Genomic DNA, 10,384 nt, shown 5'->3' with positions numbered 1-10,384 from the left:
GCGCCCTGCCGCTCACCCTCTCACCTGCACAAAAGACGCAGGTTTATTTTTAACGCGGCCTGAATGAAGACATGCGGCGGGGGTGAGGACGGCACAGACACACAAAGACAGGACGACCAGGTCAACGCAGAAGAAGAAAGAAAGTCCATTTCAGAGAGAACGTTAGAGATCAAAGGATCCTCGCGTTTGAAAGGAGTGGATGAAATAACTGGATTCATTCAGAAAACTCACCTCCGTGTGCGGCTCCCGACTGTCGGGATAACTCCGATTATAGCCCGTCTTGCTCTCGTTATGTGACACAAGGACAATGATGGATGAATGAATGAATGAATGGATGGGACCTCAGAATCTCGGTGTTTACCAGATGTTCAATCCACTTTGTTTTCTCCGTCATGAAGCCGGGGATCAAAGCTGTCCGGGCTCTTCATAGAACACTGGCACTTTTTACACTGTTCTAAACTGTTCCAACCATCTTTAAACTGTTCTAAACTGTTCCAACCATCTTTAACCTGTTCTAAACTGTTCCAACCATCTTTAACCTGTTCTAAACTGTTCCAACATGTTCTAAACTGTTCCAACCAGTTCTAAACTGTTCCATCCACCACCAACATGTTCTAAACTGTTCCAACCACCTCCAACCTGTTAACTGTTCCAACATGTTCTAGACTGTTCCAACCTGTTCTAAACTGTTCCAAACACCTCCAACCTGTTCTAGACTGTTCCAACCTGTTCTAAACTGTTCCAAACACCTCCAACCTGTTAACTGTTCCAACATGTTCTAAACTGTTCCAAACACCTCCAACCTGTTAACTGTTCCAACATGTTCTAAACTGTTCCAAACACCTCCAACCTGTTAACTGTTCCAACATGTTCTAAACTGTTCCAACCTGTTCTAAACACCTCCAACCAGCTCTAAACTGTTCCAACATGTTCTCAACTGTTCCAACCTCTTCCATAATGTTCTAAACTGTTCCAAACACCTCCAAACTGTTTCAATATTGTGACTCTGTTTCTAAAGTTCGCAGTGTGAACAAACATTTAAGTGATGTATTATTTAGAAAAAAAACAAAACCGTCCCGTCCCCACTCGTCGATCCAAATCAAAATCCTGCGTCACAAACAAAGTCTGACCAAGAAAACGTCGTACTCGACTGAACGTTTGATAGAAACGGAACGAGCAACTTTATTAAAACGCCGAGTCACTCAACAGTCAGATGAACATAAAAATACTCCAGATCTCTGCAACATGTCGGAAGACGTGTCTCTTAACGTGGTCAGAAGAAGTCTGCCGCCGCCGGTCGTCTTCTGGGTTTGGCGGCGCTGTTGGCGGCGGCGAGGCTAGCCCGCCTGGCGGCGGCGAGCCGCGTGACGGGGGGGGACTTCAACACGCCACACTTGGGTTTCTGCGCCGGGTCGAACGGCACTCGGGACGAACCGTCTGGACTCAGCAGGAGGCTGCGGTCCGTCTTCTTGAACTCTGCAGGACAAGACAAGTACAGCCGGGTCAGAGGGGGTGGGGGAGGGGGAGGGGCGGGATCACACGGTCCACTTCCTGTCTACACCCGACGGGAGCGGGAAGACGCGGAGGCGACGACGACGGTGGGATTAAGGCCCGATTCATCCTCCGTGAGAAGAAGAGTAAGAAAGTTCGGAACCGCCGGCCAAACTAAACTACGTCACTACTGCCGGAGGGCGGAATTACGTGATGCACCTGAATGCACCACGACACAAACTTTCTCTTTCATCACTGAAACTGTTCAGACATGCATTTCTTAAAACACTGGATATAAGCCGCTTCACAGGCGTGTGCCTGCCGTGAGGGGGCGTGGCCTAAAGGTTCAACAAGAGTATGAACTCTCCTGGCCAAATTTTTTATTTTTTTTTATTTCCGGCAGCCAGCCGACCTCAAATTTTCTTCTTGTTCTCGTGGAAGTATGCCGGGGCCCTTTAGAGGGGAACAACCGGGAGTCGTTTATTATCAGACGGCGAGGGAAAAAAACCACGAGGAGACGGAATCAAATGGCTGTTAACTATCGGCACAAAGGGATTTAAAAATGGATCTAAAATCACAATTAAAATGTCTTAAAAAAAAGTTAACAAGTTAAAACATGCAAAAAAAAACCAACGGCTAAAAACAGGTACAAAAACAAGTCAAATGTAAAGAATTCATCCCGACTCCTTTATAAAACTTCATAAGTGCAATAGTTTCTGTACGTGTATTGATAATAGACATGAAACTTTAGGGTGGCTTCTGCCATTTTAAAGGTTAAACGCTCCAGTTTAAACTGGATCTAGTGAGAAAACGCTGCATGACGTCTGTGTTTAACACATTTCCTGATCATGTGACCTTCTTACCGGCCGTCTTGTTGTTCTTCAGACCGAAGGTCACCTTCTTAGACCCTGAATCAGGAGCTGGACTCTTCTGCCAAAATAAAACACGTTAAAAGTCACACAATGATGAACGTTTTCAGACATTTCTAACCGCAAACACGTCACACGATCACTTCTCAGTCCTGCACATTTAGCGTTTCTGTTAAGTAGTAGTCACGGAAACTACGGTGGTCAGTAGTTCCTGGTGGTCAGTAGTCACGGTGGTCAGTAGTTCCACACACCCCAGTTCTAAGCGTCTTTTCGTTGGGCCCGGACTTCCTCGTCCTGCAGAACAGCGGCGTCGGGACGGCGGCTCTGCTCTGAAAGGAGACGAAGTCGGACTTCGGCGCTCCACTAACCTTCTTCTTCTTCTTCTTCTTCTGGCCTGTAGGGGGCGTCTGCTGCTGCCCGGGGGGAACCTGAGAGAACACATTATCATTATTGTATGTATTATGTCATAAAACTCCGGTTTCCAGGTCAGCCACACCTTGGAGGTATCCTCTGCACTTTTCAGGCAAATCGCAGGTGTTAGCATCGCATGCTAACAAGTTTGTTCAAATGAGCTGAAATTTGGAGGGTGGCCTCGTGGTGGCGCTGCGATCGAGAATCACTGGCTAATGACATGGTTTCCACGTACTCAAATCGCAGGTGTTAGCATCGCATGCTAACAAGTTTGTTCAAATGAGCTGAAATTTGGAGGGTGGCCTCGTGGTGGCGCTGCGATCGAGAATCTCTAGCTAATGACATGGTTTCGATGTACTTTTGACCTCGTTCGGCAGCAGGGGGCGGCAGGTGGCAGGCACAATAAAATTTCCGCGGGAATTTTCTAGTTATTATTATTATTATTATGATGAAACCGCAGCGGACACTCACTTCCTCCAGCTCGTCCGCCTCAAACTCAAACACCACGGGGATCTTCCTCTTCTTCCTCTTGGCCGCCTTCGTTACCTCCTGAGGTTCCTCCACGCCCTCCGCCTCGCCGGGTGTCTCTTCCTCCCCCTCCCCCGCCGCCGCCGCGCGCTGGGGGAGTTTGAGGCCCTTCCTCTTGCTCTTCTTCTTCTTCAGCGTGTCCGAGCTCACGCCGTTGACCTGAGCGCCGGCCTGTGGCTGGAGCTCCGCTCTCAGACCCTCCACTTCCTCTTTCTCCGGCGCCGGCGTGGCGTCGCCGGCCCCAAGCGGAGCCACTTCCTGTTCGGAGTCGGTCATCCGCTTCGTTTCCGGCTCCTTCTTCTTCTTGTTCTTCTTCTTGGCAGGAGTTTTGACGAGCGTCTCCGGACTCCCTGCAGCCGGCGCCTCGCCGTCCGTCTTTTCGCCGCCATTATCAGTTTCCGCCTGCGGGGGCGCCGCGGCCTCACAAGCTCCTTGTGACAGCTCCTCTTCACCAGTCAGGGCGGCGGGTGCCGCCTTCTTCTTCTTCTTCCTCTTCCTCCTTTTCTTGGTGGCTGGACTCCCTTTGTCAGGGGACACGTCCCCGCCGTCCCCCTCGTCCCCGCCGTCTACCTCCTCCTGTGATTGGACGGTCGGCTCGGCGGGGGGCGGGTCCTCCGAGACCTCCACCGCCACCGCCGCACCTTCTGGTGACTCTTTTACGGAGCACTCCGACTCCCCACAGCCGTTTTCCATTTCACCATTGTCCACCCCCGCTCTCTTCTTTCTCTTCTTCTTCTTCTTCTTTTTTTTCCTCTTTTCGTTTGCCGGCTCACCGTCCTCCTCCTCCTCCTTCTTCTTCTTCTTCTTCACTGAAACAACAAGACGCACCAATAAGTAACGACTCGGGATATTAAAAGCAGAAAAAAAAACTGAACCACAGCAGAAGTTCCGCCTTTGACCACCGGGTGTCACTGTGATCACAAAGGAAATAATCTGGGATTTAGAAGAAACGCTGGTTTTCAAAACAGGAAGTTGTTTTTTGTTTCACTTTTCTAAAGAATTAAAACAACAAATCCTCTTTTTCTCTTCTTCTCTCCTCTAAAACCAAGTGAAGGATTGACGGCAGGTTTCTTCACAATCGGGGATTTTTAGATTCAACTTTATTGTCATTACAAATGTAATGACAATAAAGCTTAGCGTCTAACCAGAAGTGCGATATCGCAAGTATCAGATATTATACACACTCACATATATAGATAATAAATAAATAGGGAACAGTGTGAAGTTGCTAGTGCTAGAATTTACATTTACATTATATTAGATTTAATGGACTAAGTGCCATGAACGTGCTTTACATTTTTCCTTTCTTTTCACTTTCTCTTGTGGATTTGTTGGATTTTCTATTAAAATATTTTTTTTAAAGAGCCCTGGAAACGCTGCGTCTTGCACTCTGGAATTACAGCTGAGCTCGGGGGGTTTTGTTGTTGTTTTTGTTTACTTTTCTTGGCTGCAGGCGAGTCGCCCAGGTCGGCGTCGATCAGGCCTCGCCTCTTCATCCCCTTCAGCTTCTTCCGGGTGGCGAACATGTCGTCGTCCTCGTCGGTGGACACTTCCTCTGGACACTCGGCCTGGGGGAAGACGCCTGCGGGGGGAGGGGGGGGGGGGGGGGGGGGGGGGGGGGGCAGCGTGAGCTTTAAGGTCAGTTTTTTGTTTGTTTTTCCTCACATGGACGGAGAGACTCACCTTCACTGAGGTCGCGGAGTCTGAGGAGGAAGAGGAGGAAGAGGAAGAGTGAGATATGGTCTGGACAAGCTGAGAAAGACTCGGGGGACGAAGAGTCACTCACACTTTGACGATCCTGTAGAGTCTCTGTCTGTTGGGCCCCGGCGTGCCGCTGCGGCTCGACAGCTCCAGCAGCTTGTCCGCCACGGCAGAGTAATCGAACTACAGACCGCAGAGCAGAGGGGTCAGGATTTATGACGCCGTCCGGTGGTTTTTATGACTCCTGAACTGTGGAAGTCAGTTTAAATGTGCAGGGATTCAAACTACGGACGGTTTAAACGAGAGACGATTCCGGCGAGGGGCGTTTTGTTGTTCGGCTGGAAGATCGAACCAAGTGTATGGGAATTAACAAAACATTTAAATCAAAGGGGAAAGAGAAAAAAGAAAGAAAAGAAAAAGGGGGGGGGGAAAAAAGGAAAAAGGAGGAAAGGAAAGAAAAAAGGAAAAAAAGAGGGGGGAAAGAGGGCAAAAAGGAAAGAAGGAAAAGAAAAAGAGGGGAAAAAGAAAAAAAGAGGTGGGAAAAAAGAAAAAGGAAAAAAAGAAAAAGGAAAAAAGAAAAAAGAGGGGGGAAGGAAAGAAATAAAAAAAGGAAAAATGAAAAGAAAAAAGAGGGGGGAAAGAGGGCAAAAAGGAAAGAAAGAAAAGAAAAAGAGGGGAAAAAGAAAAAAGAAAGGAAAGAAAAAAGAAAAGAGGGGAAAAGGGAAAGAAAGAAAAAAGAAAAAGAAAGGAAAGGAAAGAAAGAAAAAAAGGAAAAAAGAAAAGAGGGGAAAAAGAAAAAGAGGGAAAAAGGAAAGAAAGAAAAAAGAAAGAAAAAAGAAAAGAGGGAAAAAAGGAAAGAAAGAAAAAAGGGAAATAAATAAAATGAAGTCACTCTTGTGTGATAAAGACGTTCAGCAACAGGATTGGAAAAAGTTCTTTGAACCGCTTTTTGAAAATTGGAACGTGTGCGATCTGTCACTCATTTGGACGAGTGTCTCTCTCTTTTTTAAATGTATTCCGTTTCTTCCACTTGATTCTTTTTTGTACAAAAAAAAAAAGCTCAATGAATTAGATTGGTATTAAATGAAACGTGGGCGGTAAACCAAACGAACACGACATTAAGAAATGCTGATCGCTGCATTAGTCTCCTGCTTGAACCCGAACCATCTCAGGGAAAAGGAGGAGTTTACCTGCAACACGGGTCCGATGTCGTCCTGCAGCTCGCCGTCCGGGTCGTCCAGGTCCAGCAGCTCATCCTCGTCATCCTCACCTTCCTCCTTTGATTTACTGGCTGCAAACAAAACAAAACAAGACGTCCAGGAAACTCGTTTCTTCAGCGACGACGTTCATCAGAAACGATGAGGCTCCCTGAAACACGATTAATTAATCACCTCCGGTACCTTTGTGCTTCTTGTTTTTCCCGGCCGGCGTTTCCTCTTCCTCCTCCTCCTCTTCCTCAGACGCCTGCCCCGAGTCGGACTCCGCCGCCTCCAGCTCCTTCATCAGGTCCTGGATGGCGAACGGGGCCTGGTCGATGATGACGCTGAAGACGCCGCTGCACACGGCGCCGAACAGAGTCCGGCTGGAGACGAACGCACAGGAGGAGGCGGAGCTTAAAGCGCTGAAAGTCGGGCTCATCCCGAGAGGGGAGTTTTATTTTGAAAAGCCCAAAGCTCTGGACCAAAAAACCCCACAGGGACTCACTCTTTGGTCTTGGCGGCCGTCTTGCAGAACGGCTCGATGAAAGTCAGATTCTGAGCGGCGGTGAGCTGAAACGCAAGAAGAAGGCCTTCACTGAAACCAGTGGCAACATGTGACCCCCACCCCACGACCTTTGACCCCCGACCGCCAACCAGGGACATGATGTCACCGCTATCATGTCGCATATCAAATGACAAAGGATTGAAAAGTGAACATTTCAGCGCTGGTTTGACACCGACGGGAATAAAACCGACTGCGTTATGACGGAAATAAAGGTTTTTGACCTTTGACCCAATTCTTATGAAGGAAGATTTAATGGAAACATCGTCAGATAAAGACGGAATAATGCACTCGGGCAGAAACGTGAGCTTCAAAACAGTCCCGTCTGTCTTTTTCGACATTTTTGTGTGTGTGTGTGTGTGTGTGTGTGTGTGTGTGTGTGTGTGTGTGTGTGTGTGTGTGTGTGTGTGTGTGTGTGTGTGTGTGTGTGTGTGTGTGTGTGTGTGTGTGTGTGTGTGTGTGTGTGTGTGTGTGCGTGCGGCCGTACCTCCACCGCCCCCACTGCCGCCAGCTCCGTCAGGTACAGGTCCAAGACGTGGAGCTGCAGGCCGCTGGGCGCGCCGCCGCTGCCCTGCAGGAGCTCCGCCTTCAGCACCTCCACGAACCTGCCGACCTCCCTGAGGGGGAACGGGAGAGGGGGAGGGGGGGGAGGAAAAAAGGCGTCACGCCGACTCTCCGCCGGGCGACGATACGCCGGAGCCGAGACTCACCCGCCGTCCCAGCCGTTCCTCTTCAGCCGCTCGAAGGTTTGTCTGAACATGAAGCGAACGAGCTGCGGGACAAAGCCACGTGGTCACGACTCGGGAAATTTTTCTCATTTTCCCAAAAAAAGCTTTAAGTCTCATGAGTTATTTGATCATATTTCTACGGTGAAAAATAAATAAATAAATAAATAATCTCTTTTGTCACTCGCTTTGAACTCGACTGCTTAAAACAGTTCAGTGGTTTAATAGCAGCAGATCCATGATAGTGATGCGTTCAGGTGCATCACGTAACTCTGAGCTTTCTTCTTTTATTCCCTCTCCCCTTCTCAAATTTGGTGCAGGATTTAAACCGCTTGCAAAAGAGATTATGAATCTCAACGTGTTTCTCCTTAATAAATAAAGGCGAATGAATGAAATGAGTTGTGCAGTAATGACAGCATAGAAAAAAATATAATAAGAGTAGTTGGAAAAAAATCTAAAATAAAAAAAGTTTGTTTTTGAAGGATGAAAGGTTTGAGAGCAGCTTGTGTTTCTTCCTTGAAAGTAAAATATCAGGAAAGCGACGACTCCCGTGAGTCAAGCTGGTTTTATCCGCCAGGATCCCTTCTACCGCCAGAATCTACGTTTTTTTCCAGAGAAACCCGGCCGGGCGAGACTCACCTGGAAGAACTTGTCCATCCGCAGCCGGTCGATGCCGGTCCACTCCCTCTTCACGGTCTGCAGGAAGCTCACGAAGTACAGCAGCTCTGCAGAGGGGCGACGGCCAAAGTTTTAACGTTCCGGCGTCCCGACGGGCCGACAAGAGCGTCAGGACAGCGGCCGAGCGACTCACGTGTGTCGAAGCGGTGGAAGCTGTGGATCAGCGTGGAGACGTTGCGAGACAGCTCCTCCTGACGGAAACATCAAAGCCTTTCATTTATTATGGCGGGTTTTAGACAAACGTTCATAACCCAATGGCGGGAACCCCGTCCATCCACTGCACACGTGTTTCAATTAAAACCATTAGCATCTGAAGCTGCTTGCTATCAGATGAGCTACGTTGCGAATAAAAAAGGTTTACTACCTTCGCTGTGAGCTCTCTATACCAGTGTTTTTCAACCACTGTGCCGCGGCAGACTGGCGTTTCCGCGAGATCTCGTCAGGTGAGCCGTTGGAAATTATCCAATTTCACATTTTTTTCTAAAAAAACATTTGCTCTCACAGCGACAGTGTGTTGCAGAGTAATCATGTATAAATACTCTTCACCACTAGAGGGCAGCACAGAACTTTGCCGGTGAAATGTAAAGTGACAGACGTCAGTGTGGTTCATCTCCACCTCCTGCTACCATCTTGTATCAAAGTACTGTGTCAGTGACAGTGATGGAGAAGTTTATGAAAAGGAAGAATGTGAACCAGGATCTCAGCTCTTCATCCATCAGGTCCAGGTTTCACACTGAGGGAGTCACTATTAAAAAAAAAAGAAACTGGGAAATACTTTTTTTCCTGTATTTATTCGATTCCTGTTGACAAAACTTTGATGAGAATGACTTTATATTGTTAATAGAGGCTACAGAGTTTAACATTTTAACATGTGCCTCCAGATGTTTCCAAAGACAAAAGTGTGCCTTGGCTCAAAAAAGGTTGAAAAACACTGCTCTATACAAGACAAAAGAGAGAAAAACCCAGATAATGTACCTGCATCAGTGGTTTATCCTGCATCCAGAGACAGTAAAAGAGGCCCTTCCACAGTTTGAGCAGCTCAACATCTGTGAAACCTCCTGCAGAGAAAGAGTGACGGGATTATTACACAATCTGTACTTCTCTTCTTAAGTTTTCCACCCTGAGATTTGTTTATATTGCATTTTAAATTGAGGTGTCGCTGGGATCAGACGTGGTTGAACTACAACCCCCCCCCCCCCCCCCTCCCCACGTGCAACCGGGCTCCTGTCAGAGAGCACGTGCAGGCTGGTTTATGTGTGTGTGTGTGTGTGTGTGGATGTAGTTCACGTGTTCATCTTGTGTGTTGCCGCTGGCCGTGTGTTAGCTCCGTTAGCCGTTAGCTCACCCGTGGTGCCGTGCGAGCGGACGCCGATGTATTTCCTCAGCTTCCGCAGCGCTTTGGTCCTGACGGACCTCTCGTTGCAGGCCAGCCGCTGGGCGAACTGCACCTCCGGCTCTTCGGTCGCCGCCATGGCCGCCGCACACGTTCCAAACCGGGGGAAAAGCCTCTGGAAATCGTCCCTCTTGTCGCTTTCCAGGCGTGTTTCTCCTCCTCAGAGTACCCACGTTTATCCGTGCTGCTTTGCGCGGCGCGGGGTGATGACGTCAAGAGAAGCGGTCAAGCTTCCAGTCGTACACGACCAACGCGGAGTTGTTTACTGCCCCCTGGTGTCAGGGGGTGTGTACTGCCGTCAGGGGATGTATTTCTTAATAACTCTAATTTCTTATCGGTAAATCACAATTAAATCCAATTTTTACCTGGAGTCAATGAGACGCATTTTGACATTCGCCATTAAAATACACCCAATGCCAAATTTCAGCATGTAATATTCAAACTTGATAAGGCGGGCTTTTTTTTTCTTAAAATATCCATTTTTTTTTTTTTTAACATGTCCTGTGATTCATAAGTTTTGCATCTAAACGTCTCAAACATACCTGTCTTTTTTTTTTTAAACTCAGTCATATTTTAAACTTTGTTGATAATCTAAATGCTGCAATTTCTGATACAGTCAATATTGTGTTCCTAATGGCTAAATGCCTCATACACTGCTGTAATACACTGATATTATTATTATTATTATTATTGTTATTATTATTATTATTATTATTATTGTTGTTGTTGTTGTTGTTGTTGTTGTTGTTATTGTTATTATTGTTGTTGTTGTTATGCTCCATTATGTTTGCCTTAATCTCCATGTTATGTTATTATCCCCTTTGTCT

At 47.5% G+C, this 10,384-nt stretch overlaps 1 protein-coding gene across 4 annotated transcripts; it reads right to left on the bottom strand.

Annotated features, from left to right (window-relative positions):
- Nucleotides 1-1,168: 1,168 nt before the first annotated feature.
- rrp1 (ribosomal RNA processing 1) lies at nucleotides 1,169-9,747 on the bottom strand. Of its 4 annotated transcripts, none has more exons than XM_080497959.1 (16): nucleotides 9,510-9,747; nucleotides 9,140-9,222; nucleotides 8,298-8,355; nucleotides 8,126-8,211; nucleotides 7,472-7,533; nucleotides 7,249-7,378; nucleotides 6,705-6,769; nucleotides 6,392-6,582; nucleotides 6,191-6,291; nucleotides 5,086-5,183; nucleotides 4,983-5,002; nucleotides 4,738-4,881; nucleotides 3,243-4,108; nucleotides 2,612-2,788; nucleotides 2,355-2,421; nucleotides 1,169-1,476 (listed from the first exon to the last, which is right to left on the bottom strand). In XM_080497959.1, exons 1-16 carry the CDS (start codon nucleotides 9,634-9,636, stop codon nucleotides 1,274-1,276), a joined length of 2,478 nt encoding a protein of 825 aa, XP_080354085.1. In that variant the 5' UTR covers nucleotides 9,637-9,747; the 3' UTR covers nucleotides 1,169-1,273. The 4 variants fall into 4 exon arrangements, with proteins under 4 accessions (XP_080354085.1, XP_080354087.1, XP_080354088.1 ...); XM_080497961.1 differs by having other exon boundaries at nucleotides 2,729-2,788; XM_080497962.1 differs by having other exon boundaries at nucleotides 2,355-2,418; nucleotides 2,729-2,788.
- Between the last annotated feature and the right edge of the window lie 637 nt (nucleotides 9,748-10,384).

Source organism: Blennius ocellaris (genome assembly GCF_963422515.1).
Source record: "Blennius ocellaris genome assembly, chromosome: 6".
Classification (NCBI taxonomy): domain Eukaryota; kingdom Metazoa; phylum Chordata; class Actinopteri; order Blenniiformes; family Blenniidae; genus Blennius; species Blennius ocellaris.
The sequence above is the reverse complement of the archived record's forward strand: the minus strand, read 5'-3'. Positions and strand labels throughout refer to the sequence as shown.

Excerpts from the sequence above, each read along its gene's own strand:
- rrp1 (XM_080497959.1), bottom strand. The coding sequence starts at position 9,636 with ATGGCGGCGACCGAAGAGCCGGAGGTGCAGTTCGCCCAGCGGCTGGCC. Across the intron at positions 8,212-8,297 it reads CTTCCACCGCTTCGACACAC|AGCTGCTGTACTTCGTGAGC; the intron begins GTGAGTCGCTCG and ends GCCCCTCTGCAG. Across the intron at positions 6,770-7,248 it reads CGGCAGTGGGGGCGGTGGAG|CTCACCGCCGCTCAGAATCT; the intron begins GTACGGCCGCAC and ends CTTGCGTTTCAG.